The 27,741-nt window shown below is 40.0% G+C and overlaps 6 protein-coding genes and 1 non-coding gene across 11 annotated transcripts; 3 read left to right on the top strand and 4 right to left on the bottom strand.

Annotated features, from left to right (window-relative positions):
• Positions 1-917: 917 nt before the first annotated feature.
• LOC112169350 (U-box domain-containing protein 13) lies at positions 918-4,213 on the bottom strand. Its single transcript, XM_024306369.2, has 3 exons — positions 3,416-4,213; positions 1,902-2,851; positions 918-1,230 (listed from the first exon to the last, which is right to left on the bottom strand). The coding sequence occupies exons 1-2, from the start codon at positions 4,000-4,002 to the stop codon at positions 1,936-1,938; spliced, it is 1,503 nt and encodes a 500-aa protein (XP_024162137.1). The 5' UTR covers positions 4,003-4,213; the 3' UTR covers positions 918-1,230; positions 1,902-1,935.
• Positions 4,214-6,440: 2,227 nt separating this feature from the next.
• LOC112172044 (chaperone protein ClpB3, mitochondrial) lies at positions 6,441-11,098 on the bottom strand. Of its 2 annotated transcripts, XM_024309208.2 has the most exons (10): positions 10,728-11,098; positions 10,440-10,658; positions 10,079-10,316; positions 9,722-9,917; positions 9,394-9,448; positions 9,006-9,156; positions 8,609-8,917; positions 8,213-8,478; positions 7,206-8,135; positions 6,441-7,084 (listed from the first exon to the last, which is right to left on the bottom strand). In XM_024309208.2, the coding sequence occupies exons 1-10, from the start codon at positions 10,995-10,997 to the stop codon at positions 6,770-6,772; spliced, it is 2,949 nt and encodes a 982-aa protein (XP_024164976.1). In that variant the 5' UTR covers positions 10,998-11,098; the 3' UTR covers positions 6,441-6,769. The 2 variants fall into 2 exon arrangements, with proteins under 2 accessions (XP_024164976.1, XP_040365237.1); XM_040509303.1 differs by lacking the exon at positions 10,728-11,098 and having other exon boundaries at positions 10,079-10,341; positions 10,440-10,566.
• A 195-nt stretch (positions 11,099-11,293) lies between these two features.
• On the bottom strand, positions 11,294-14,170 carry LOC112172045 (B3 domain-containing protein REM9). Of its 4 annotated transcripts, none has more exons than XM_040509306.1 (5): positions 13,901-14,170; positions 12,974-13,104; positions 12,158-12,446; positions 11,935-12,053; positions 11,294-11,700 (listed from the first exon to the last, which is right to left on the bottom strand). In XM_040509306.1, exons 2-5 carry the CDS (start codon positions 13,031-13,033, stop codon positions 11,407-11,409), a joined length of 762 nt encoding a protein of 253 aa, XP_040365240.1. In that variant the 5' UTR covers positions 13,034-13,104; positions 13,901-14,170; the 3' UTR covers positions 11,294-11,406. The 4 variants fall into 4 exon arrangements, with proteins under 4 accessions (XP_040365240.1, XP_040365241.1, XP_040365238.1 ...); XM_040509307.1 differs by having other exon boundaries at positions 12,164-12,446; positions 12,974-13,098; positions 13,686-14,170; XM_040509304.1 differs by having other exon boundaries at positions 12,974-13,098; positions 13,686-14,170.
• Positions 14,171-14,372: 202 nt separating this feature from the next.
• On the bottom strand, positions 14,373-16,564 carry LOC112172046 (probable signal peptidase complex subunit 2). Its single transcript, XM_024309213.2, has 5 exons — positions 16,412-16,564; positions 16,076-16,227; positions 15,672-15,753; positions 14,845-14,984; positions 14,373-14,681 (listed from the first exon to the last, which is right to left on the bottom strand). Exons 1-5 carry the CDS (start codon positions 16,514-16,516, stop codon positions 14,585-14,587), a joined length of 576 nt encoding a protein of 191 aa, XP_024164981.1. The 5' UTR covers positions 16,517-16,564; the 3' UTR covers positions 14,373-14,584.
• A 4,288-nt stretch (positions 16,565-20,852) lies between these two features.
• LOC112173025 (probable CCR4-associated factor 1 homolog 7) lies at positions 20,853-22,436 on the top strand. The gene is made up of 2 exons (XM_024310570.2): positions 20,853-21,027; positions 21,148-22,436. Exon 2 carries the CDS (start codon positions 21,383-21,385, stop codon positions 22,205-22,207), a length of 825 nt encoding a protein of 274 aa, XP_024166338.1. The 5' UTR covers positions 20,853-21,027; positions 21,148-21,382; the 3' UTR covers positions 22,208-22,436.
• A 1,329-nt stretch (positions 22,437-23,765) lies between these two features.
• LOC112170561 (cytochrome b561, DM13 and DOMON domain-containing protein At5g54830) lies at positions 23,766-27,428 on the top strand. Its single transcript, XM_024307895.2, has one exon. It carries the CDS (start codon positions 24,191-24,193, stop codon positions 26,909-26,911), a length of 2,721 nt encoding a protein of 906 aa, XP_024163663.1. The 5' UTR covers positions 23,766-24,190; the 3' UTR covers positions 26,912-27,428.
• A 240-nt stretch (positions 27,429-27,668) lies between these two features.
• TRNAF-GAA lies at positions 27,669-27,741 on the top strand. Its single transcript has one exon. It is a non-coding gene; the product is annotated as a tRNA-Phe (tRNA).

Here is a 27,741-nt window from a genome sequence, read left to right on the forward strand (position 1 = left end):
TCCTCCTCCTCCTCCTCCTCCACCTCGTTGCAAGTTTGGCCACATTGCCGTTTGCTCGTAACTAAGTCACTTCTGTCATCCATCCATACTTAATATCGATCTGTCTCTGTCGAGGAAATTATAGAAGACCAGCAACACAAACCTGCATTACATTTTTTACTTGTGCCTTTGCCTTTCAGATATATTGGCATATTTACCTACAGGTGCCGAATTCCCATCGGACAAATCGCATAATCAAATTTTACCTAAAAGCTATTCCAATTATCAAAAGGGTTACAAATTACACCTCAATCATATACACTCTCAACAAATCTTTAGCGTTACCAGTCGAATTGCATTTACTCGTGCCCATGTATATAACCAAAAAAATCAATGACATTAATGAGAACTAAGCTGTAGTCTTTCTTAGTTAGCTAGACAGACAGGTACTTAAAAGTCTTGAACTACCTTTTAGTAAAGCACCTAAAATGGCTCACATGCAAATTCATTTGGTGCATAAACAAATTAAACCAGGACCATGCTGCACCACAATTTAGAAGGACGCTGCAGGACCGAGTCTTCGACCTAGCCACCAACTTCTGCTTCCATATGGAGCAACAAGCTAGTAAATAGAATATAATTCATACATAATTGTACTCAGAATACAAGTGGGCCGAGTACCACTAATGATAATCTACTATAGTTTATCTCATTGAGACGATGCAAAGCACGATCTGCCTTGAATAAAAGGCAAGTCCAGATCTGGTTTCATTACGCACATTCTATATTACTGTAAATTATGCATCTTCATGGTCTTATATTCATATATTGTATATACTGCACCCTCAATTTAATCATTCTACTAACCAAATTATACTTGTGCTGCTGTGCATTGCTCATTAAATTTTTGATGACTTAACAAAACTCCACAGCCCACAGATCATGAATCTTACATTATAAATATTTACATCAAAATCAAGTCACATAGCAGGGACAAAATAGCCAGATTATGAACTTTTATACAAAGATTACAAAATGCCCATACCGCCATACGGGTACAGCACCGCACTATATGCTAATATTTGTGATATAACTGATCACTCATGGGGACGAAATGTCGATGACTTTTTTTTTTTTTTTTTTTGGTAATGAATTTGAACAATGATGAACAGCCACCTAGCTCAGCTCAACTCTGAAAACCACAATATCTTGCTTGCTAAAGTCTTCTATTCTGCTCAGATGAAGTCGGATCTGTAAATCATTAATAGAGACCGGCTCAGTAAACAAGGCCAAAGCAAGCAATTGATAACGAAACGAGATCGAGAAGGAGGTTGACATTAACAATCCATGTTCTCACTGCAATGCAACTGTGATTTTTTTTTTTTTGTTCACTCAAGTTTCAACTCTGTAAATAAATGCAGGGTTCTAAACAAGACTTTTACACATTGAAACAAAAACAAAGGAAAGGTTCCCAGATGGGAATTGAAGAAGGGTCCTGACTCCTGACTTCTGACCAGTCCCTATTTCATGTATTAGAAAATGACCGACACCCCTTCCAACAGAGGTATGGTGTATTAGCAATTTTTAAAATTTGAGTAGGGACGAAGGGTTGGACAAAACTCTACTAATGGGGAGGCGTGGAAAGTTAAGTGACCCCATGACCATTGTGGGGTGTTGGATGATCATAACAAATATTATATGCCTATACCCTCCCCGCTAATTTCCCAATATTGCAAGCCATGCCATTGATCTTCAAGCCAAAATGAGGAAGCATTTGACACATTTACACAACAAGACTAAACAAGAATTTTACTAGGATAACTATATAAATTTTGAAAAGATTCATACCCTAACAAAAGCTACAGATTAAGGCCTAGAAGCTGGAATAAGAGTATATATGATTGTATGAAAAGAAGACTAACTTCTCAAATTCTTCCCTTCAATCTCCTCATCATCTCAAAATGGCAAGCTCTTTGAAGTTGAACTTGAGATGAGTGACTTGAAATGATCTGACGGAACAAAGTCTTGGGGCAAATTGGCTCTCTTCACAATCCTCCTCATGTTGCTCTGCAAACTCTGTTGTACTAATTGCTTTACTGCTTTCCTCTCATTACTCATCATGTCCTCATCCTCTTCCAAACACTCCTTGGAACCTAGATTAGGGTTTGTAGAAGATGATGAAGACCCACAAATTGGAGCAGAAACCGCTCCACTCCCGCCAAAGTTCTGTGAGATCTGTTTTCCTTTGTCCACTCTCAAACACTCCAAGATCCTCGAAGCTCTCTTCTGCGCCAATGTACTACCCAAAAGCGTTAATTCGAGCAACGCTGATACCACTCCTGCCTCAATCATGGCTTGCCTATCCCCAAACGCCTTGTGCGCCATTACCATTAAAATGTAGGATGCTTTCTCTTGACACCCGGGGGAGTCGTTCCAATTCAATGCATCAACCAATACAGGGAATGCATCGCGCACACTGCTGATTGCTTTTCGGCCTTCAGGAGTAGATACCATATTGCTTAGAATTGCAAGGATTCTTTCACTCATTTCCATGTCACCCAGTGCATTAAAGAAAAATGGGATCATATCGGTTTCCAGTATATAGGAAACATTGGATGGGAAGATTGAAAGATTGTACAGAGCCCTCAAGGCGTCTTGCTTAGCTTGGCTGCTAATTGTGTTGTCCAAACTCTTGAGGATTTTAAGCAAGAAAGGTATGGCACCTGATGATCCAATAATGGGTTTATTAGAATCCAAAGCACTTAAGCCAAGGAAATTTGCAATTATTGCTTCGGAGACTGATGAGTTTGGAGATTCAATCAGCTTCAGCATTTTGTGCACAGCACCTGCTTGGAGGATAGCAGCTTTGTTCCTGCAACAGGGGTGGTCCATAAATCATTCACAATGAAATTATTGACTTCACAAAAGTTAAATGCTATTCATTTGCAAATTATAAAGACAAACAAATTAACTGAATGCCGGAAAATAATTACAACATAACAAAAGTCGCAAACTTTTTACAGTCCGGCAATTAAGAACCGGGTTGTTTCAGAAAAAAAAAAAAAAAAAAAAAAATAGATGAGGGGTTTATACTAGAATTCAACCCTAACACTTCCCCTTCTCCCAATCTAAAGAGAATTGACCTGAAAAGATAGCTTCAATTGACATTCGTTCTAATAATAAAAAAATCTAGATGAAGACAGCGGATGAAACAGTATGGGAAGAAAATGACAGCAACCAGAATGCGAATTAAACATAAACGAATCCAACTTTTACTGAATTGATCAAAGATAGAAGTGGGTAAAAACAAATTTTTTTTTTTAAATGAAAAAAAAAGAAAAGAAAAAAAAGTGCATGCAACAAACCAGAAGAATTATGAGACACAAAAATCAAAAGGTATTAGAAATGAGATTGGAGAAAAATTGAAGTAACTCACACATCGTTGCCGATGCCGAGATTGAGCAGAGCATAGAGTGATGCGATCTGAGCATCGACGTCATCGGAGTCGTCGAGCATTCCGACGAGCGGCGGAATGACGCCGAGCATCGCAAGCGTGGCTCTCGCTTCGGAGTCTTCCTTGGCCATAAGTCTGACGTGGCTGGCCGCCTCTCTCCGCTTCTCGACGGCGTCGTTTTCGACCTGCAACTCCCTGGCCACGCGCTTCAGCTCCTCCAATGACTCCACTTTCTTCTTGGTCACCGCGTCGCTCTCGGCCTCCGACCATTCCGCCGCCAGGTTCAGAAGATCCGAGAGCTTCTCGGACTTGGGTTTCGGCTTTGCCTTCTCCGGCTCTTCGGATTGCTTGAGGGTTGATCCGGCGGGAGGACTGGCGGGAGGGGCGGCGGCGTCGGTTTCGTGTCGGTGGCGGTAGCGGGAGCTGGCGCCGCAGCTGACGGCGTCGAAGATTAAGCGGCGGAATGAGGCGGCGGAGAAGGAAGACCAGAGGCGGGAGTGGGCGGTGGCGGTGGTGGAGGGACGGTCTAGGACAATAGATCCGACGTCGTTGCGGTGACACTTGGCCATTTGGTCTGATCGAGTACGTAGTAGCTTCTTCTTCAGTTGTACTGAACTGAACTACATTGCACGGAAACAGGGCAGCCTAAAATGCCAGAGTGAGATTTTATATATTGTTTATTTAATACGAAGAAAAACGCAGGGAGTCTCCTCTTGAGGGGGAGTGTAACTTTGTTTCGTGGCTTCATTATTTATAATAGCCTGCTCACTGCTCAGTGCCAGCAGCAGATTTTACTGCTCGAGCAGCAGCACTCATACTGAAGAGAGAGAAATTAAGGCTATCTCACTTTATTTGTTTTAGAAAACAAATCTTCTCACTTCTCAATAAAAAAGAAAATATAAATCTCTCTCTAAAATATTAATATTTCTTTCTATTCTTTTTATTTGAGTTATTATCCAAAGAAGTCAGTCTATTTATTAAGCATTAAAGTTTTTTTTTTTGTTGAGATTTCTGAGCTTGATTTATTATTGAAAATTGTGGATTATAATTGTTTGTAACTTTGACATTTTATAATCCTTTCAAATCTGTGCTATAATATTTTCAGTAACTGATCGATAAACCACTTATTACAATTTCATCTAAGATTTTTGACCTTGAAGTTTTTTGAGATGTTATTTTTGCAAATTATAATATAACCGTCTTTCATAAATTTAAATCACGGGTCAAAAAGTTGCTTATGACTTCGTACTCATAATTATAAATCTATTTTTTAATGACATGAATAACCGACTTTGTAACGAATGTTAAAATTTTAAATTTTGTCCATAATTTTTATCCGTAAAACTCCTATCTTTTCTGTTAAGTATTATTTTACTTGATAGTATATAAATGTTAAAACAAGAGTGCTTAAAACATACAGTACCAACAAGAGTTGGAAAACAAGAATTTTAGTTTCCTTTTTTTTTTTTAATTAGAATCCTTTTCTTTGTTTTGAAGACAAGAAAACGTGTCATTTTTTCTCCGGTGGCTGTGAAAACAAGAAAAAATAATAAAAGTTTCTTTATCTCCGATGTAAGTATAAAAAAAAAAAGTTTGGAAAAAGGGAAAAAAGCTAATTCTGGTTTGTGTGGGGTCGTGTGAACAGTGGGAGAGGGTCTGGTTCCAAAGCAAGCCATTAGTTTTGCATGGGTAACTGTGTAAGGTCGCTATTGTGTAGAGTACTAACACCGTCACTTCCGTCCTTTCAATTATTATTACGCCGTCCAGCTAATATATGTGTTGATTAAAGAAGCTTCGTGCAGGGCCCAGAAATGGCCCAAGATCGTTTTGAAGGTCTACTACTATAACCAGGTAGACAAGCACGTAGAGTATTTTGTTGATTTCTAAGAGTGGGTTAGTGTGAAAGTGCGTGCAGCAAATTCTGAGCTTCTCTCCTCTACTTGAGATCAGAGTCCGAGGTTGGGACCTATATTGGATTGGATTCATTCGTTCTTCTAATTTGGGCTCCTCGGTGGTTTTGTTTGTGTTCGAGTTTCACATAACAAAATCAATATTTCAATGCCAACAAGATGTTCTATGATTTGTTTTACATGTTCATCTACAGCCATATGTCGTATGATTTGTTTCTTTGTTGTTGCCAGTGGATGTACAATCATACACGCTTTTTTCTATTTACTTGGAGTTAACCTTGGTAATTTGGCATGATTTGCATAATTCATATTCTGCTACTTCAAAGCAAAAGTTAACTGATTCATAGTACATTATATAATTATTAGTCACAGTGATAAGAATCGTTGGATTAAAAAATAGAGTGATTATTAGATTGCCCAAGTCTAGCAGATATAATTATCAATTGTTGGGTACTGCCGTGCATATAGTTCCACGATCCATCCCGTGACTTGTTTGGGGCCTTGTATTCATGATTGAGTATAATGAAATGATGAGTAAATTATTTTCCTTCAAAAAAAATAAATAATAAAATAAAATAAAAAGAATACAAGTTTGGTGTAGATTTTCTTGAAAGCCAAGTAAAGTTGTATAACTTGTATTGTAAGATGGGGAGGAGCCAAGGATGTATCAATCATCTTGGGCTGAGGGAGGTCCAAGAGAGTACAGACGGCTCGCATTCATGAAAACCAGCCGAAATGCATGCCACGCGATCCATCTATAGACCATCTGGTTATATGATTCATCAAGAAGAAGAATAAGAAGTATGCGTTGATTGTACAAGGCCAGGAGAATGTTGTGGATTCACATTTGTATAACAAGTCAGCAAACGAGTGTCAACATATTCTCCTTGTTTACCAGTTGGATGATGCCTGCCAAGCTAAAGCACACTGGAAAGGCTCCCTCAACTTTTGTGTTGTTTTCTCCATTTCCAAACTGTATCAAAGTCCACCCAAATTTTGGGTTACCGCTCTAACATTCCTCTAATTGGATATGGATCGAGTTCCATATACACGTTTGTTTGGTTTCGCGCCATTGTCATCCATGCGTTGTCCACTCATAAGTCCCTACTTATACCCTTTATATACACAATTATTGTCCTTCTGTTTTGTTTATTTTGGGTACCCACAAACATGAGCTACCCCTTAGTTAATGGGCTCTGTATATATGGAAAAAGAGGAGAGGCTATCCACGATGTGGGAGACAATGACCACGGCCTCCCACATCTTTTTCATGTTCAGCCTTCACTTCTCGTTTTTCTTCCTTTTCTCACAATCTCGCTTGAACATTTGCTGTAAATCCTACTTTTGTAAGACCAGAAAGTCTTCACGTACAGACGTACTAAAACAAACCTGTTCTTCCGCTAATGTACAATTCAGAATTCCAAAATCAGTCATTCGCAACCATGTCATCTACACTAGAAGAAGCATTCTCCAATTTCCTGATGCGCAACCTCTTCTGTGGAGGAATATCTTTGGCGGATGGGGACACCTCAGCATCAACAATGATCGCATCCTCCTCACTGAAATCGCCTCTCAACAGTCCCATTGCAATTTCATTCTCAACCAGCTGCTGTATCACCCTCTTTACTGGCCTTGCTCCAAAGTTCGGATCAAAGCCCAATTTACCAAGAAGCTCCACAGCTTCCTTTGTATAATGAAGCTGGATTTTCTTTTGCTTCAGCCTATCTTTAACCCGGTTCATCTGCAATAGGAAATGAAGCATTTTAAATATTTCAAATTTTCAAATACGAGTCACTAAGAAAAGGACAACTAACTTAGATCACAACTGAAAGTAAAAGCATTACTCGTAGAAGATTGATCACCTGTATCTCAACAATGTTACAGATCTCTTTGGAGTCCAAAGGCTGGAACACGATAAACTCATCAACTCGATTCAAAAACTCAGGGCGGAAAGTCTGTCTCGCCAATTCAACCACTTGTCTTTTCATCAACTCATATACTGCATCCTTGCTGTCTTGAGTATTACGAAGAGTTTCAAGTATATAGTGGGAGCCAAGATTTGAGGTCATTATCACAACACAATTGGTGAAGCTTACAGTCCTTCCTTGTGAGTCGGTTATCCTTCCATCATCCAGCAATTGTAACAAAATATTGAACACGTCCTGATGTGCTTTCTCTATTTCATCGAATAGCACTACACAATAGGGTCTTCGACGAACCACTTCTGTTAGTTGTCCACCTTCTTCATAACCAACATAACCAGGCGGAGCACCCACCAAACGTGAAACTGCATGCTTTTCCATGTACTCACTCATATCAATCCTAACCAGAGCATTTTCTGTGTTGAAGAGATAGCTGGCCAAGGCCTTTGCAAGCTCTGTTTTCCCCACACCAGTAGGTCCCAAAAACATGAAACTTGCAATAGGTCGGTTTGGGTCTGATAGACCAGCCCTTGAACGTCTGATTGCATCAGCTACCGACTTCACGGCTATATCTTGACCCACTACCCTCTTATGAAGTACCTGTTCTAGCATGACTAGCTTGTCTCTTTCCGACTGTTGAAGGTTTGACAAGGGTATACCAGTCCATTTGCTTACAATCTCAGCAATATCAAGATCGGTGACTTCTTCTCGTAGGAAAGATTTTCCAGACTTCTGGTACTCAGAAAGGTTTTTCTCAGCCTCTTCTAACTGGCGTTGCAGGGACATTAGAGTTCCATATTTGAGCTCAGCAGCACGACTTAGGTCATATGCACGTTCAGCAGCTTCCATCTCTTGGTTTACTCTATCAATCTACAAAATTAAGAACCCATATATCAGAAAATCAAGCCATTAAATGATGCGCTTTTCCAGACAAGATTGAGGAATACCTCTTCTTTAATTGATCGTATTCGAGTCATGAGAGCCTTCTCACGATCCCACTGTTCATTAAATTCTTTTTGTTTCTGTTTGAGCAATGCGAGGTCACTCTCCAGCTTGCTTAACCTTTCTTTCGATGATTTATCTGTGTCATTTTGCAAAGATAGCTTCTCCATCTCCAACTTCAGTACAGCTCTGTCTACCTCATCTAACTCAGTTGGCTTGGATGTGATCTCCATTTTCAGCTTTGCAGCAGCTTCATCAACAAGATCAATGGCTGAAATAAAGAAGCTAAGTTACAAACTAAAACAGGGATAGCTGGAAAATATTGCTATATAATAATGGCTCCAAGCCTCTAAGAAAAAAGAAAGAGAGTTAAACTGAAGGCTATAAGCCTATAACCATACCCTTGTCAGGCAAAAATCGTTCTGTAATGTATCTGTCAGAAAGAACTGCTGCAGAAACAAGGGAACTATCTGATATTTTCACACCATGATGCAGCTCGTACCGCTCACGCAACCCACGAAGAATGGATATCGTGTCTTCGACAGATGGCTGACCACAAAAAACCTGCTGAAACCTACGCTCCAGTGCAGGATCCTTCTCAATGTATTTTCTGTACTCATTCAACGTGGTTGCTCCTATACACCGTAGTTCACCCCGCCCAAGCATTGGTTTCAACAAGTTCCCAGCATCCATTGCACCACTTGTAGCCCCTAACAAAAACAATTGTGTACAAGAATATAAAAAGACAATCTCACAGGTTAACTAGAAAATAACTAGTTTTGCCAGAAAAACACACACCTGCTCCTACAACAGTATGAATCTCATCAATGAATAATATGATCTGTCCATTTGAAGCAGTAACTTCCTTCAATACAGCTTTCAATCTTTCCTCAAAGTCACCACGAAACTTGGCTCCAGCGACCAATGAACCCATATCTAAAGAAATCAACTGTAGAATACACGGCAAAATGCAAATTTAGATCCAAAATAGAACATCAAGGAACTTTTTAATTTAATAGAATAAATTGTGAATAGTTCAGAATGAATTGAATCCATGGTAAAATACTTAGAACGTTGCATGTTGCCAACTTAGAACAATTAATGCAAAATTTGGATCCAAATTTAAAGGGCGATAAAGGTTTTGAAACTAAAATTTTGTTTTCCACATACAATACAAATGTACTACCTTTCTGTTCAATAGGGGTTCCGGAACATCCCCACGCACAATCCGTTGAGCTAATCTGCAGACAATATAAAAGTTATACCAAATCAAGGAAAGCATGCAGAAAAATGCAAAGGATGCATGATGAATAATCTGGCAAGTATGACACCTGGGGAACTATAGCAAAACATCTAGGTGATTTCACTAACTAAACTGATTTTGAAAAGTGCGCTGGTAGCATTTAGACTAATGCATCAGGTAAAACAATTTACAAGAATAAATCAACAAGAAACTAAGGTTTACATTTTTAGAAGTTACTAAAGAACCAAGATGAAACAACAAATAAACTTACCCTTCAGCGATTGCAGTTTTTCCGACACCAGGCTCTCCAATAATAACGGGATTATTTTTTGTTCTCCTGGACAGTATTTGGATACAACGCCGTATTTCATCATCCCGTCCAATAACTGGATCAAGTTTGCCACGACTGGCGAGCTCAGTCAAGTCGTTCCCATATTTAGTCAAAGCCTCATATTTCCCTTCAGGATCTACGGAAAGACAAAAAGCATTATATAAGGCATGTAAGAATACTCAACAAGCAAAGAATTTTGTTCCTTCAGGATCTATAAACAATCACTTAGTATGTAAGCTCTATGATACTAACTATGAACAAAGAATTTGAAACCGACAATTCAAGGTAGAATCATACTTTGATCAGTGACTCTCTGATTTCCACGAACATGTTTAACAGCCTCCTTCAAATCCTTGTCAGTAAGCTGGAGGTTTTTGAACAATTGCTGCCCAAACCGTGGGTCGGACTGAAACGCCAACACAAGGTGCTCCACAGACACAAAATCATCATTCATTTCTTTCTTCTGCCTTCGGGCATTCTCCAACAGAGCCCCGAGATGTGTGCCTATTATAGGTCCACTGGTCGCACCCATCACCTACCACAAGAACACAATGTTCAATCTAATCTTTTATAAACAACGAAATGCCCGAATTGGATACACCAGAGAATTTCAAAAGCTTATAATATGTGAGGGGAATTGTGGAACTAAACAATGTACCTTGGGTTGCTGAGCAATGAAGTCATCGGTGGCCTGGAGAACAGTGGTGTTGTCTACACCAGCCTTGGTGAAGATTCTCCTGGCCAAACCATCCTTCTGCTCCAAGATAGCTTTCATCAAGTGCTCAGATTCCACCACTTGTTGCTTGCTATTTCTGGCGGCTTCCACAGCCCCAATTATGCCCTCCCATGCCATCTCAGTGAACTCATTCTGCTGAGCCTGCAAGTACGACTCCAATTTACTTCATAATTAATCTCAAAATCAATCAGAAATTGAACATTTGGTGACCTGAGCAGCGCTGCTGGCGGAGTTGAAACGAGGACCCGAAGAGTGAAAGCTCCGACTGAGAGTGTTTGCCGCATACTTGGCCGAAACGACATGATTTCGATCCCAAACGACATTGAAGGGAGCCACGGAGCCGCCCATGGAAAACTTGGAGGCGGCCACTGCAGTTTCACGACACCGAGAGAGGGAACTTGTTGAGGTTTTGGAGGCGCCGTTCATGGCCGCCAAAACCATCGCCGATTTGCTGAGCTTCATCGCTTGCCGGCTAGCCATGAGTAACAATAGCCACAGGAATTGTTGAGGGTTTTCTTTTCTTTGGAGAGATGAGAAGAGAGAGAGTGTGTGTCGTCACTGTCTTGGCTTGGGGAAGAGGCAAAGAAGAAGGTTATAGAAAGAGAGAATCTAGTGTCTACTAGTATTTGCGTCACTCGGCTGCCGCGTTTGTTTTATAACTGACCCAAACCCAATAAAGATTGAGCCCAATAGACCCAACCCAAGTCTCAAGCCATCCCCTTGGAAATTGGAATTTTGATAAATTTAGATGATGACAAAACCAATAAAGCAGCTCCTAGATTAAGTCTGGGGAATGATAATAAATAGCGTTTGGTTAAAGTAAAGTAAATACAAGATCATCTCCAATCAAAAGATTGCAATCACAGCATCATAAAGAAACTGCAGTGAACTAGATTTGCCTATAGTTGCTAGAGTCCACAACTTTAGGACCTGAGAGTAGCACATCTTTGCCTCTGAAGATATGAAGTTGAATCACATTTGGCTTGACAAACTCGAAAACAACCTTGTCCCCAATTGAGATATTGAACTCCCTGCATCCTTGGCACCAACCTTTTGTCAGCTTCAAACGTTTATCTACGGTGACATCAGTCTCAACAATCCGTGATCTCTCTTCTGGATCTCGAAGCGTTAGAGACATGTGTCCCTTAAGACCCTCAGCTTTCACTATTTTCTGCGGAATCGTCTGCAATTGGAACATCATTGGTATTAACATAAAGAGAATGAAACCATTACTAATGGCTGATGGATCAAGGATGTTGAGTGAGATTAATTAACATGGACGATAACTTAGATCCACGATAACCCATTTTGATCATGCGACAAGTGTTTCCACTCAAATGATTCATAAATTCCGATTACAATAGGAAAAAGGTTTTTAGAAACATAATTGGCTAATGAATATGTAGAAAGTACTTACCAGATCATAACGTCTAAATGTCTCCAAAGTTTTCATGAAACATGAATTCCTTGACTGGAACACCGTCAATCCAGTTGGTGTTTCTTCAATTACAGCCTTCCCAGACATGACTTGATCGCCTATACGGAGCCAAATTGATACAAGATTTAGAGTGAGAGATGTTCTGTCAGATAAATCAACACACACCAAAATTACTACAAGTGCTCAACATAGTATAACTTACTACTACCATCAGCGAGACTTCTCCTCTTGGATACTTCTAAATCCATTTCACAGGCACTTTCATCATAAATTGTGACATCAAACTTAAGTTTGCCAGTATAATGGAAGACCAAAAAGTCCCCTTCTTCCAAACAATGATACTTCACAAATTTCCGCCAACCCTTACAGAAGAACAAACCACTTTCTCTCTCTTCCAGTGCCACATTCCAACTTTGTCCATTGGGACCTCTAAGAACACATTTGCAAGGTGGTGTTCCCCTTAACTTGTCCACAAACGCAGTTGGCATTTTCTACAAAATGTAATTGCTTCTCAGCTGAATTCACATAACAATATAACTAGACGAGATTTTAGGGTATCAAATCAAAAGAAGGGCATAGTTTCACATAAAGAGCATTCTGAAGAAGTCTCACTACAAAGAATTCATATAGTTATACAAGAATAAGCACTAGTCATAGAAAACAATTTAATCAAAGTGTTTGAAAGCCTTCAATTATAATAGTATCACTAGTCATTGAGTCAATGAGAAAATGAGTTGAGATTATTTAGTAAATGTATACTTCTTCTAAGCTTCTCATCACTTGTTCACCCATAATCGGTGAAACCAATTCATAATTAACACTATTTTCCTAAGGGCGTTACAGATGTTTACCAAAATACGTGGAGATGAGATATGACTCACAATCTAATGAGTGGATTAAATCGGACAAAGCCAAGCTGAAAATTAAGTTCTTCTCCAAATGATAAGGAAATCAAAATGAGGCAACTTATGACTGTAGTAATTTCTCTGGAAAACACAAAAGGAGCCGAAAACATTACCAGGCGCCGGCAGAAATCACCAATGAGGACCGTGAAAAATGCTGGTTTGCTAGCAGCCATTTGAACTTGTGTCAAAGAGTAGAGAGACAAACACCGAGGTTGTCAATTGGTTCTCCAGGGAATACCTGCAGCTATATAATGAGGTCACAATTGCTTCATGTGTTTCCAAAACTTACATTTTCATAAATTATACTGGTAAGTAAAGGAAAAACAGTTATGATGAAATTTAAAAGCATCTTGCCTTGCACAAATATATAGTTAGATATCTTACTCATTTTTTTTTCTTTTTTTGAAGGGAAATATCTTACTCATATGGTTTAGAAATTTTTTACATGGGTTTTTTGAGATTAAGACGTGGTTTTAGCCTTTTAGGCTCAACTCTCTCTCTCTCTCTGCTATCCTCATTTGGATAATAGAAACAGCTTTCAGATGACTTCAGATTATTGTAGTGGTTGGTAGGTAAAAGAGCCAAACAAAGGTAAAGGAAAGCATGGCACAAAACACAATCAGAATAGGAGTGAGCAGATGAAAACTCCTAAAACAAAAACTAAAAGAGGCCTAAACTTGAAGGAGAAGAAGAGAAAAAACTACCCTTGAAGAACAAGAACAGAAAATGCAGAACCCTCTCAAGCCTAGATTGCAATGTAGATAACTAGGAAGAAAGAAGAAAAGGAACAAGAAACAGTAATGAAGCTAAGAGGAGATAGTGAACCTGAAGGCTGAAGCAGCAGCAGCAGAAGGAGACTGCGGACCACAAGATTTTTCAGGAAATGATGAAATGAAAACGCAAAAGTCTTGCAAACCCAACACAGAGATAAAACAACAACCACCAAGGCAAAATAAGACCATAAATAAAAAAGATAATTAAAAAATAAAAAGGCTGAAATGAACAGAGCACAAGGACATGACCAGCAGATGAATGAATACCTCCCATCTGTAAAACCGGTTAATAGGTTGCTTGCTCTACTAGTAATAGTTTCCCATTCTCCAATGCAATGCAATTCAATTCAAACAAAACTAGTCTGATAAGCAGTCATTTCTGGTTTCTCTTTTGGTGCTTCTACTAGTAATAGTTTCCCATTCTCCAATGCAAAGCAATTCAATTCAAACAAAACTAGTCTGATAAGCATAGTCATTTCTGGTTTCTCTTTTGGTGCTTCTGTCACTTCCTTTTGATTCTTTAAGATTCTGCGCAGAGTTGTTTTAATTTTCGGATAGCCGTTGCTTCTATTGGACCTGATTTGGTTTTTCCTCCTACACTAGTTCTATTTTGGGAGGCTCCTTTGTGGTTTACTTCTCTGTGAGAATCGATTAAATGTTGTGTGTGCTGAGATTAAACGCTCAACATGGCTTGGTCAGCTACAAAAGCATTAAAGTAAATACTGGGTACGCAAATATCTAGATCAAGTTGAAATAACTAAATACTAAATATGCTTAGGACCCTGATGAGTGATGTTCATTGTAAATTGGCCTGTATGGTAACTTAGACTACATATTATGCTGAATGACAACACTTCCAAAGGTTCATTCTAAAAGACAACACATACAACAACAGTTCGTTGTGTATGCGAATTGAATCATACGGGAGTTCCCCCAAAACCGGAATTCATTTCACTTGCTCTTCTTTGGTTCTCTTGCATAATCATTTATTAGTCCATCTACTTCCTTCCACAGCAAGCCTTCCACCAAAACTCCATCCTTGGTAAACCTGAAACAATTATAGAGCAATAGAGAGGGAGAAAGTAGAGTACTTAGAGCCAATTTGAAACTCCAGGAAGCAATGCCAAAACATTGGTAAACATATGCTGATATGAACACAAATTAACATTCGTGTGTGTGTGTGTGTGAGAGAGAGAGAGAGAGAGAGAGACCACTTAGTAACACTATTTGTGAATTCCACCGGTTTATTTGCAGAAATTGATTTTGGATCTGCACTTGCTATTGTAAGAGTGTACAAGTCAGAAAATCTTGGTAATTTGGAAGACACCACCAACCCAGTACTAAAGGATCCCTGCAGAAATGAATAAGAAATTAGAAATGGACAACAAAGCCAACTTTCTTTCCTTTCCCAAAGGCAAATAAACCAAATTCCAACTTTTATATATCCTCCAAGTCACAAATAAATTTAATGTGCATCCCATTTAGAGGATATGATGAACTGTAGCCAGAAATTCTGAGCGATTACACAGATTCCTTCAATTCTGAAATTGTAAATCCAACTCTCTGTGTTTCTAAACATTCTTACTGAGTCTATTTCTATCCCATAGTTAACCAAAATAAGAAACTTTTGGTTACATTGCCATATTGATGTGATAAAGTGTAATGTCTGTAAATAAGAGTTGGCGAGTTCAGAGTTCAATTATCTAATGCAAGACAGTGTTAAGTAAACAAAGCCAAGATAAAGTTTGAGTGCAACCAAGGCAGAATTTTCAAAATTATAGCAATAAAGTATATGACTACTCTTCTTCGGTTCTTCCTCACAACCACGCTATTGCCTAAAGGGAATGTTTAGGTAATAGATATTGAACAAAATGTCTGCAAAACCATCTGAATCACTCCCAAAAATAAAAACATCCCTCACAGTATCACTAGGCTATCAATTGACTATCTCATGGCAACTCCATTGAAAAAGTACGAGCGTAACCCAATAAAAAATGAAAAAACATAAAAAAAAAAGAAGAGAAGAAACTATGCTTACCACGGGAGGATGAGTGAACAATATTGCATTTTTCTCCTTCATGTAGGAGATCAGCTGTAGCACCCCATTGATGACAATATACTTGCCAGAGTCAAAGATTAAACACATTTGAGGGAATTTGAACTGGCATATACTTTCCGATCATGTTCATATGCTTTATACCAAGAAATTTGTTTATAAATTCTCCCGAAAACCTCTTTGAAAACCAAATATATCAAATAGCAATAGTTTTATGATATAAATCTTTAAGAGACATGAAAACTAGGGACATAATCAGAATAAAATACTGTCGAAAGCAGAAAGCAAAACTAGCGGCTCATTTAGGATTTTCCAACATTGGAAAAAGCAAAGATTTATATGAACAATGTAACCAGAGCTGAAGGCTGGCCATTGAAAAAGGATATGATACAATGCATCCAATCAGGAAGTACTGGTTTTCAGGAAATTTCTTCTTGTAGAACTGAGCAAATAGAGCAATGGTTATCACAATGGTTCCAATCAACAACTTCAAGTTACTTAACTTGGTATCCTCCACATATCCCCGACTCGTAACAATCTACACAACCAACCAGTAATACCGCATTACAGTCGAAAAATCAGAGAACGAAATCAAACACGGAGATTGATAATCGTACAATATTCCATCTATATCCATACATGCATATATTGATCCAATTATTTCTGGAATTGAAGCAAAAATGTATGAGAGGAATTGAGATTGAAGAGAAAAAAAGAGCGACCTCGGAGACGGACTCGTCGAGGAGGTGCTTGATGGAACTGTGATCTGAGAGGTTGGCCTTCTTAGGGTTTTTGGGCTTGCTGCTCGCGTCTTTTGTCTCTTGCATTTTGGGATTTCGACCTCTCTCTTTCAATTTTGAAGTTCTGCTTCTCTCCTCTCTCTCAACTCTCAAGAGTCTGGGACTGGCTTTTGATTCAACTGCCTCCAGTATTGACATCAACTCCACCTATCAAAGTTCGCCACGCAATAGCACGTGACACTTTTTTGCCATGTCACTCGCTCATATTTTTCTTTTCCATTTTTCACTCATTAATAATTATAATTTTTTAGTGATTTGCTTGAATTGTAATTTTTGTAAACAAGATGCTGGTAAAATGTGCTATCAATCTGAGACGGGACCTAATTTGGATAAAACTCTTCTGAAGAGGTGTTTTCACAAGCGGATGATCGAACGCTGAACCTCTTTGAGTATCCAGCTCACATTTGCCCAACTTGCATGTGTAACCAGGTTTCTACTTAATTAAACCCCTTGGGTTAACGTAATCAAATTTTTGTAACAACTTGCAAGCGAGACAAGTTGAATTGAATATGATGATGATTGAGCTCAGCTCTATAATTTAAATCAAAGGTAAAGATCATGGGTTTAACGCACTTGATACCCTACTTTTAATGGGTGTGATATCTTGTGTTAAATATATGTAAAAATGTTGTACTTGTTGCAAGAGACAACACACGTAAAGTTCTAATAGTTAGAGTTGTTCTTGTATCAAGTACTTACCATCCAATGCCTTCTCTCATTCGGTACGCGCCCTGTAGTTGGCTTCACGTTGGGTTTTCTTTTGAATGTACCTGAATATCATGCTTAGGGGGTGATTCTTCATCTATTATTTAAGAACAATACTTAAGGTAAGAGTATGGTATGTTAACATTTTTTATTAGGTCATATGAACACCATGTTGAATGAACTAAATTACTTCACTATTTTAATATAATGGATTGCATATTCATTTAAGAAAGTGAAATAATGCAATGCACAAAGTATCATTTTTTGTGATTAATGCTTCAAGTGTTAGCACTTGGAAATAAAATCTCCACCATGACTTATTTATCTGATTTCAAGTAACTCTAATGTAACCCTTATTTAAGTGTTATTGCTTCTAGCATTTGTTATTGTAATGAGATCGTATCTGACGTCCTAGTTAATCTCATGTGTTTTGCTCTTATTCTATCAAGAGAATAAATTCAAACAAACGATCCATATTAAAATCAAGCGCCAACAAATTAGAGCAAATACGAGCTTAATAATGAATATAGACTCAAGATATTTCTTCACATTGCTTTTTATTGGTGTCTAACTCTCGTTTGTAAAAACAATAGATGTGACTTTTTCTGTTAAACACATCAATGATGTGTGGAATGGAAGAAGAAATCCATACGAGAGTCAAATGACTAAAGAACATAAATGCCTTTGGATGGTCGAGGGAAGTCCGTTAAGTACCAAATCATTATCCAATTCTTACAATAAACCTCCTCTTCGATTCTTTAGTCTTTTTTTTTTTCTGTTTGAGGAAAAAGCATATGAAAGGGAAATCGATAAAATAAAAACAATGCATGATCTATATTAGAAACTTTCAATTTTCTGTTCTATTTATTTATTTAGTTATCTTTTTCACCCAATTCCAAAAATGATACTGTTATACAAGCATTTTTTTTTTTTGGAACTGAAATTAGAAGATTTTTTTTTCAATTGTAAAAACTGTTATACAAGCTTTTGATACTCAAATCAGCAATTCAGCATGGCACCAAAAGAAGAGTGGACATCACGTTCTAATAATAAAAAAAAAATCAGTATTTGTATTCTATCATAGTATTTTTCTTTTTATTGTTGAAAGGATAGATATGTTTCAAGTGTTGGCTCCATATTTATTGACTTGGCCCTCAGTCATCAAGCACCATATGCGTCTGAAAAAACTATAAACTATATGTTAATTTCATGATTGTTAGAAGGAGCTTCATTTTCAACAATCGGTGCTCGTCTCCCTTTTGTATTATAGTGACAAGGCCCAAATATTTCTTTATTGAAAGTTTGAAACACTGAAGTAGAGCAGCCCAAGTGTTGCTCGCTCACCCTTGCTCTTATTCTGGAAGGGCCACAAGTTGGGCTGAAAACGAGTAAGTGACTTCAACGCGTTGACTGCACTAGCCTATCAAGTACGACCCTAAACACAATTCTTATCGGAATTGTATTTCAGCCAATAAATATAGATATTTTTCCTCCTATAAATTTAAGTTGCAAATATTCGTTTGTCAAGTATTAATGTTAGGTATATTTGGCTCCGATTTATCGCTGATTTTATTCTCATATCCTAATTAAATGATGTTTGCATTCAATCATTCTTGGAGTCATTAAGCCGTTACAGTTAGCCTAATTAATGAAGAAATGTATTAAAAGTCTCTTCAGAAGTATTGATTGGTCTATCACTTTGAATTTTAACGAATTCAGCTGAGAATATAATTGGCAAAATCCGCCTATCATTTCAAAGTAAAATTCTAAATGATACAACTTTGGCACATAAATAACACAGTACAATCCATCCTATCAACTTTTGTATTTATAAGGTAGCATACTGTCAATCAAATGATTTAGAAAGGGTGATCATTATAAAAAGGGTCCTTGCCCAAAAGCCCCAAAATGAGCCAAACTTTTCCCACTTACCCCAGCAACAGATTTTAATTCCCACTAACCCAATTTGAACTAAAATAACAATTTTACCCTCCATCTAATTAATGAATTACATCCATATGCCATCAATTTTCTCTCCTCTCTCCCTATCCCTCTGCGATCTGCAGTCTCTCTCTCTCTCTCTCTCTCTCTCTCTCTCTCTCATCCCTCTCCGATCTGCTTTCTCTCACCTCCGTCGTCATTTTCAAATTCTGCCGCCGGTCTCACCAGGCTCGCAACGTCGCCGGAATGGGTTGGGTCGTCGTGGAGGCCAGGAGATTTTGTTGGATCCAGTTTTGGAGATCGTCTCCGAGCGCCTCCGCCTCTGCTTCACCACCTGCGACACCGTCAACTGCACCGACTCCCTCTTTGACAATCTCAACGCCGGCCATGGAGCCGAGGACCGCAAGAAGGACCACCACCACAAAATCATCACCAGCGACTCTTATGCTAGAGACGACGGTGCCGACCCGACCCGGTCAGGGCTTCGCCTTGTTGGAATTCGGATCTTCATGGTTGGTTCCTTATATTCGAGTCCAGTTTGGCAGGTTTGGCACAGTTTCGACTGCAACAAAAATGGAGAAGATGACATGGGTGCCCAGAGCTTTTCTCTGGGTGCCCAGATCAATTTATCTGTTTTTTTTTTTTTTTTTTTTTCATAAAATGGTGCAGAATTCCTAGAAAGAAAGAAAAAATGAAGGAAAAAAATGTTCTATTGGGGCAATAGAAGTCTGTTAAAGCGTCTATTGGGGGGCAATAGACTTTTTGAATTGATGTAATGTTCTCATTTTTTCTTTAATCAAAGTTTTATTTATCTAAATCTAAGAAGATTAGTTCCTATTCTGGTGACTGAAAGTTCTATTGGGGGGCAATACATGGCTGATAGTCGTCTATTGGGGGGCAATAGACCTCTATTGGGGGGCAATAGATGTTTTGAATTGATGTAATCTCCTCGTTTTTTTCTTTAATCAAAGTTTTATTTGTGTAGTTTTAGGAAGATTAATTACTATTTCGGTAATCTAAACGTCTATTAGGGGGCAATAGACGTCTACTGGGGGGCAATACATGGCTGATAGTCGTCTATTGGGGGGCAATAGACGTCTATTGGGGGGCAATAGACGTCTATTACCCCTCTATTAGGGGGCAATAGATGTCTATTGGGGGCAAAAAAACTTTCCGGTGAGATTTTCAGCAAGTTCCAGTGGGCGACAGCCGGTGACCGGATTCCGGCGAAAGTTGGCCGGATTCCGGCGAAAGTTGGCCGGAATCCGGCGACCGGTGACCGGAATCCGGCGACCGATGACCGGATTCCGGCGGCCGGTGACCGGATTCCGGCTGCCGGTGACGGGCTCCGGGGAAGTCTCCCATGGTTTCTCTCTCTTCTATTTTTTCTCTCTCTCTCTCTAAGTAACAAGGGGGTGAGGGTAAAATGGTATTAAAAAAAAATTAAAAACAAAAAAAAAGGTATTAGGGAAGACTCCCTTAGAGTGTATTGGGTAAGAGAGAATTAAAAAAACTTAATGGGGTAAGTGGGAAAAAAATCCCTAGAAATGGGGTAAATGGACAAAATCCCTTATAAAAAAACAAAATAAAAAAATTTGATCCCAATAATGCAGCAAAGTGAAGACCCTGGCAAACGCCGTCGTTTCAGCGTCAATGGACGATACGCGGTCGTTTCGTGTGAGCTTGATCCATTCACTTGCAGTTATCGGGCCCCCGTCCCTCACAGTCGTTAAGAACCCACCCTCCAGTAAAGGTCTGAAGCCACGTTCTTGCTCACCCTCCTCTTTCTCCTCTGGGTTCGTTGACCTACAACTTTCCAACCGGAGACCCCCAAATCACTGTTCCCAACTCCCAGATCCGTTATTCTCAACCCTCAAACTCACACAGCCAAGGTCAGATCTCTGTTCCCTCCTCCTAATCACTACGCTTCTCACTATTACTTACTTTAATCACTGCTTTTCTTCTTTAATTCACGCCTTCTTTCTCTCTCTCTCTCTCTCTCTCTGTTTCAGATCCGAGAACTGCAGCGACTCAATCTGGAAGATCTTCACTTCAGGTTCTGAGGTTCTGTCTGCTTGTTATATCTTGTTTATTTGGGTTTGGTCTAGATCTGGCTGAAAGCTGGAAACTTTCTTAATCCAAGTTGAGGTTTTCATTTGGGGGTTCGTTCTTGAGCGATTAGGGTGTGTTTAAAGATCTGGGTTTGAGAGTAGTCGTCGCTGTGTTGCTTAATTTGATAGATTGGAAATGTCAATTTTGCCGAAAGGGGATTCGATTCAAATCCGGGAGGTGTGGAATGATAATCTTGAGGAAGAGTTTCATATAATCCGTGGTATTGTTGACAAGTATAACTATGTTGCTATGGATACCGAGTTCCCAGGGGTGGTTCTTCGCCCTGTGGGGGCCTTTAAGAACATTAGTGATTACAACTATCAGACCCTGAAAGACAATGTTGATATGTTGAAATTGATTCAGTTGGGCCTCACTTTCTCGGATGAGAATGGGAACCTGCCTACCTGTGGAACCGAAAACTTTTTCATTTGGCAGTTCAATTTCCGCGAGTTCAATGTCACCGAGGACATCTTTGCCAGCGATTCCATTGAGTTGTTGCGTCAATGTGGGATTGACTTCAAGAAGAACAGCGAGAAGGGTATTGATGTGAATCGGTTTGCTGAGCTTTTGATGTCTTCAGGGATTGTGTTGAATGATGCTGTGCATTGGGTCACCTTCCATAGCGGGTATGATTTTGGATACCTGCTCAAGCTATTGACTTGTAGGAGTTTGCCCGACACGCAAGCCGGTTTCTTTGATTTGATCAAGATATACTTCCCAATGGTGTATGATATCAAGCATTTGATGAAGTTTTGCAACAGCCTCCATGGTGGGTTGAACAAGCTTGCAGAACTGTTGGATGTGGAAAGAGTTGGTGTGTGCCATCAAGCAGGCTCGGACAGTTTGCTTACAGCTTGCACCTTTAGGAAATTGAGGGATACCTTCTTCAGTGGCTCTACCGAGAAATATGCAGGTGTTTTGTATGGTCTGGGTGTTGAAAATGGACAGAGTACTAATTGAAAGAAAATAATTATCAAAAAGATTGATGAATATTTGTAGACTATTGAGTGTGAGACATGTAGCATTTCCTTGTACACTGTTCGCAAAAGAGTTGCTGTTTTAGTTTTAACTTGTCATCTTTGCTTGCTTGTAACTGAAACCTTAACTGGTTCTGTAGCGTTGAGTTTCTTGTAAATTATTGCAGTTAGTGTTTCAATAAAAGTTTCCGTTTAATGAGTTACTTTCCCCAGTGAACTTGCCCCCAGTGAACTTGCTCCATTAGCTCTTTCCCTCTTTATCTTCAGCCTGTGCATTTTTTTTCTGTCTTGGAAAGCTATGCATTCTTGTTCTTTGCTTCTCTTGGATAATTTGTAATTCTGCAGTTATTTATAAGGTGCTAGTTGTTCTTTGATCAATTATCACGCATGTATCTTCCTGAAATATCTGTATGCATGTATGGGGGCAGCAGTGAGATACCTTCATGTCATTTCCTTGGTGCATAATATGAACAGAGTAGTGAGTGAACAAAATGAAGGGAAGCTGGCAGAAGCAGCCAGATTATCTGTGGTCCAAGTGAATCTTTTCTAAACTCAAATCTATCGTCTGTGATGCACATATGGTATAACGAGGTTTGGTTCATCGTAGTTCTCATTAACAAGAATCCCAAATGTATGAACAGCAAAAATTGTTCTCATTAACAAGAATCCCAAATGTATGAACAGAAAAAATTGTTTCGCTCATTTGTAGTTTCATACTTAAAAGTAAGGTTCTGCAGACGTTTTAAGTCTTCTAATTCGCTGAACAGAATAGTGCTGTAATCAAAGCATTGTCTGTAACATTGTGGCTGAACAAGTATAGAGTCGGCAGAACTCGTGGTGCCTAAAGATGTCGAAGAAGCAGTTATTTAGAAAATCTACAGGCTGCAGTTCAAGTGCAGAAATTCATTCACCGGAAAAGCCTGTGTAGTTTTCTCCGGTAATTCTGTCATTTAGCAGAAGTGCTCGTCTGTGCTGATTGGCCAATGGGAAGTCTGAAAAGACAACAGTTAGTTTCTGATTGGCTTGTGCGCCCTTTAGGTTGCGACTACCACATTGGGCGGCGTTGACGATGAAAATCACTGCATTTCTTACTAACGAAACATCAAGCAAAACTGCACAAGGCTTAAATATTGGGATCTCATGATCTCAAATTCGAAGACTTCGAGGTTATTGCTTTTAGTAAATAACGTCCGCATAAGACAAGGTCTACAATTTTTATTTTTTATTTTTTATCCAAAAGCTACGTCCAATAACATGGTGTTGGTCTTGGTAGATAATCAAATCAAAAGCATTTCATTCATGATCATGACTCGAGTTTCTCATTTAAGTACAAAGTTTTGGATTCAACTCATCGCTGAACGAAAATTCGTTTACACATGACGGTGCAAATTCACATTTGACAATTATGCAATCTCAGCCCTCCATGTATAGAGTCAGTTATGTTAAACGCCCTATACCGAAGACTTTCCGACGCGCTGAAACCTTGAAGCATATGTTTCTAGAATTTATATTTGCTCGGTCTCTAATTTAAGATGAGAACGTATAAAACGAACCAATACCTAACGAATACCATGTATGAGTATGAGCAATAACGATGGACACCTGGCCACCGAAAAACATATAGTTCGTGGATGTAAATGAAATTGTTCCCAAAAATCTTCGAACTCCAGAGAGAACGTGGCGAACCTCTTTTTGAAAAGTGCCAGTCCGCAACGCAACGCACCAAGTCACCCCATTTTCGTTTTCTCTTGTTTACTCTTTTACCCAACAAAGCAACCACTGAATAACCGGAGCATCACCGGAGAGCCTCCGCCCCATCTCTCTAGTTTCTCCGATCAACATCATCAGGTGTGATTCTGTCATTCTCTCTCTCTTTGAATTCCTGTTTACACATAGCAACTGCTGATTGGATCCCCAAACTCCCGAAAACCAAAGATCCGATCTGATCCGGATCTCCACACCCCTCATGCCTCGCAAGCCCACCGCCACCATCTTCCTAGTGCTTCTCCTCCTCCTCCTTGCATTCTGCTATGCCGATCCGGGTTCCAATTGCCCCAAAACCAGCCCTCTCGTCAACTTGGAATCGCAATTCAAAATGCTCCAGCACCAGCTCAGAGGCTCCGTTAAGATACTTGACGATTGCTCCTTCCAGGTTTCCAATTTCGACATGCTCTCCGGCTCCGACGTCCACTGGTGGGGCGCCGTCGCCCCCGATTTCAATAATCTCACCGCCGGCTTCGTAATCTCCGACCAGAAGCTCAACGAGACATACAAAAGCGCGAGCTTCACTGTGCGCCTGAGGGACAATGTCACCTGGGATCAGATCCAAGTCCTCGCCGTCTGGGACCTCCCCACCTCCTCCGACTTCGGTCACATCGTGCTCCGGGATGTAGTAAACAGATCGTCCGGCAGCTCCGATTTGGCTCCTTCTCCGTCGCCGGCGAGCGATTCAGGGAATGGGACCGGTCAGGTTCACACTGAGCCGACTATGTTGGTGAATTGCAAGAGTTTGTCCGACGATTTTAGGGTTAGATGGACACTGCGTCCTGAGGAGAATGTGATTGACATTGGGCTCGAGGCTGCCACCGGGTCGACGAATTACATGGCTTTCGGGTGGGCCCGCCCCAATATCACACACCAGTTTATGCTCGGAGCTGACGTGGCCGTCGCCGGATTCAAGGAGGACGGAATGCCGTTTGTGGATGATTTTTACATCACAAAGTACAGCGAGTGCACCGTGTACAAGGACGGCTCCGTCAAAGGGGTGTGCCCCGATACGAGATACGAAGGGACGGCCCCGAATGGCTTGGTGAACAATACCAAATTGGTTTACGGCCACCGGAGGGACGCCGTGTCGTTTATTAGGTACCAGAGGCCGTTGGAATCAGCTGATAAAAAGTATGATTTGGCGGTGAAGCATACCGAGAAAAGGACGGTGATTTGGGCCGTGGGGCCGATCAGGCCACCGGATACCCTTCAGCCTTACTATCTTCCCCAAAACCATGGGGGACCCCAGGATGTGGTTTATGGCCATTTGGAGCTGAATGTGTCTGAGCATGTGGATGACTGTTATGGTCCTATAGAGGCGGATGACAAGGAGGATCAGCACCTCATTATTGCGGATGCAAAGGCCCCGCTTGTGGTTACTTCCGGGCAGGCAGTGCATTATCCAGACCCTCCGAATCCTTCAAAGGTTCTTTACATTAACAAGAAAGAGGCTCCGGTGTTGAGAGTCGAAAGAGGGGTGCCGGTCACGTTTTCAATACAAGCTGGGCATGATGTTGCTCTCTACATTACTTCAGATCCTCTTGGTGGGAATGCTACACTGAGGAATGCAAGCGAGACTGTGTATGCTGGAGGATCGGAAGCTCAAGGAGTTCAAGCCAGTCCCAAGGAGTTAATTTGGGCACCAGACAGGAATACCCCAGACCTAGTGTACTATCAATCTCTTTATGACCAGAAAATGGGATGGAAGGTACAGGTGGTTGATGGGGGTCTGTCAGATATGTATAATAACAGTGTGATTTTGGATGATCAGCAAGTTACCTTATTTTGGACACTGGCACCTGATTCTATATCTATTGCAGTCCGGGGTGAGAAGAAAAGCGGTTTCGTGGCAATAGGATTTGGTAGGGGAATGGTGAACAGCTATGCTTATGTGGGTTGGATTGATAATATTGGCAAAGGGCGGGTAAATACTTACTGGATTGATGGAAAGGATGCCTCAAGTGTGCATCCAACACATGAGAATTTGACATATGTGAGGTGCAGGTCAGAAAATGGGATCATTACGTTCGAGTTCACTCGTCCTTTGAAACCATCATGTGGTAAGAGTGATAAGCCCGAGTGTAAAAACATAATCGATCCAACTACTCCTCTTAAAATTATATGGGCAATGGGTGCTACATGGACTGATGATCATCTTGGTGATCAAAATATGCATTTTGCTACCAGCAGTAGGCCTATAAGGGTGCTGCTTATGCGTGGTTCTGCAGAGGCAGAGCAGGATTTACAGCCAGTATTAGCAGTGCATGGATTTATGATGTTTCTCGCTTGGGCTATCTTGCTTCCTGGTGGAATACTGGCGGCTAGATACTTAAAACATGTTAAGGGTGATGGTTGGTACCGGATTCATGTATACTTGCAGTACTCAGGTTTGGTAATCGTTCTACTTGCCCTTCTTTTTGCCGTTGCTGAGCTCCGTGGTTTCTTTTTCGGCTCATTACATGTTAAATTTGGAACTACGGCTATATTTTTGGTTTGTATGCAACCAGTGAATGCATACCTAAGGCCAAAGAGACCAAATAATGGAGAGCAGGTTTCCTCTAAAAGGGTTCTATGGGAGTATCTTCATGTGATCGGGGGCAGATCTGCCATTGTAGTAGGTTTTGGAGCACTTTTCACAGGACTGAAGCATTTAGGTGATAGATATGGCGGTGAAAATGTTGATGGACTAAATTTGGCTTTGATAGTTTGGTTCTTGATCTGTGTATTGATAGTAATATATCTGGAATACTATGAAAGGCAAAGAAGGAGGAATAGAAGTATCGGCAGAAGCAATTGGGTGCTGGGGAACCTTGAGGAGGATGACTCTGTTGATTTGTTGAGCCCAAATGGAATACATTCAGAGAAAGAATCACATACATCAGGAAGAATGGAAGTTCAATTAGAGCCTCTGAACAGATAGGTAGATAGATAGTTATTCTTTGATATGAGCTCCTGCTCTTCACCGATTTTGAGAGTTTTCTCACATATATGGGGAATACAAGGCCTGTTTACTTGCTTCAAAGGTCCTTTTGCATTGTCAAAGGGAGGTTCATTCAATGATCGCCACATTCAGCTCCATGCAACCATTTATTCTGAAGACTATTCACCCCATGACATGCACTCTTTGGATACTTGATACATCTTTTTACACAGTGGAAGGTTATATCATTTTATATGTTGCCTTTTATTATAAAACGTAAGCAGAGTTAGGTTACGCCGGACAGTAGCTTAGAATGTTTAGTTAGATTTGTGTTTGAAAGAAGAGTTTCTAGGATAAATGGAAGCAGTTTTCCTGTAAAATATGAAGCTGCATGATACTTTGCAACCTACATCAGATGCTTGCTGCTCTTTCTGACCATGTCGTTTTTCTTGTCTTGCTTTTGAGTCTCCGTTGAGAAAATAAACAATTTCGCCCTCGGCATTTGATGAATGCTAAATTTTGTATTTTGGGGTTCAAAGAGAGCTTCATATAGTTGAATTTCTTGAACTTGGATTCTGCTATCCTCGTGTGATTAAGACTTCATATAGTCTTGGCCTCTGCAGAGTAATAACATATGAGTTTGGACATGTTACTATTAATTATGATAATGTTTCAGTTTTTCGTTGCTGAACTCGTTAAAGTAATTGTAAATCATAAGCCAAAGTTTAATTTTTAAGTGTTTGACTAACTGACAGTCGCGGGGATAGCTCAGTTGGGAGAGCGTCAGACTGAAGATCTGAAGGTCGCGTGTTCGATCCACGCTCACCGCA

The sequence above is a fragment of the Rosa chinensis genome, chromosome 6 (genome assembly GCF_002994745.2).
Source record: "Rosa chinensis cultivar Old Blush chromosome 6, RchiOBHm-V2, whole genome shotgun sequence".
Lineage (NCBI taxonomy): Eukaryota > Viridiplantae > Streptophyta > Magnoliopsida > Rosales > Rosaceae > Rosa > Rosa chinensis.

Excerpts from the sequence above, each read along its gene's own strand:
- LOC112169350 (XM_024306369.2), bottom strand. The coding sequence starts at position 4,002 with ATGGCCAAGTGTCACCGCAACGACGTCGGATCTATTGTCCTAGACCGT. Across the intron at positions 2,852-3,415 it reads CTCGGCATCGGCAACGATGT|GAACAAAGCTGCTATCCTCC; the intron begins GTGAGTTACTTC and ends CCCCTGTTGCAG.
- LOC112172044 (XM_024309208.2), bottom strand. The coding sequence starts at position 10,997 with ATGGCTAGCCGGCAAGCGATGAAGCTCAGCAAATCGGCGATGGTTTTG. Across the intron at positions 10,659-10,727 it reads CCGCCAGCAGCGCTGCTCAG|GCTCAGCAGAATGAGTTCAC; the intron begins GTCACCAAATGT and ends TCGTACTTGCAG. Across the intron at positions 9,918-10,078 it reads TCAGAGAGTCACTGATCAAA|ATCCTGAAGGGAAATATGAG; the intron begins GTATGATTCTAC and ends GTCTTTCCGTAG.
- LOC112172045 (XM_040509306.1), bottom strand. The coding sequence starts at position 13,033 with ATGGCTGCTAGCAAACCAGCATTTTTCACGGTCCTCATTGGTGATTTC. Across the intron at positions 12,447-12,973 it reads GTGATTTCTGCCGGCGCCTG|AAAATGCCAACTGCGTTTGT; the intron begins GTAATGTTTTCG and ends TACATTTTGTAG. Across the intron at positions 11,701-11,934 it reads CATTTAGACGTTATGATCTG|ACGATTCCGCAGAAAATAGT; the intron begins GTAAGTACTTTC and ends TTCCAATTGCAG.
- LOC112172046 (XM_024309213.2), bottom strand. The coding sequence starts at position 16,516 with ATGCAAGAGACAAAAGACGCGAGCAGCAAGCCCAAAAACCCTAAGAAG. Across the intron at positions 14,985-15,671 it reads TGTTCACTCATCCTCCCGTG|GGATCCTTTAGTACTGGGTT; the intron begins GTAAGCATAGTT and ends TCATTTCTGCAG. Across the intron at positions 14,682-14,844 it reads ACAAATAGTGTTACTAAGTG|GTTTACCAAGGATGGAGTTT; the intron begins GTCTCTCTCTCT and ends TAATTGTTTCAG.
- LOC112173025 (XM_024310570.2), top strand. The coding sequence starts at position 21,383 with ATGTCAATTTTGCCGAAAGGGGATTCGATTCAAATCCGGGAGGTGTGG.
- LOC112170561 (XM_024307895.2), top strand. The coding sequence starts at position 24,191 with ATGCCTCGCAAGCCCACCGCCACCATCTTCCTAGTGCTTCTCCTCCTC.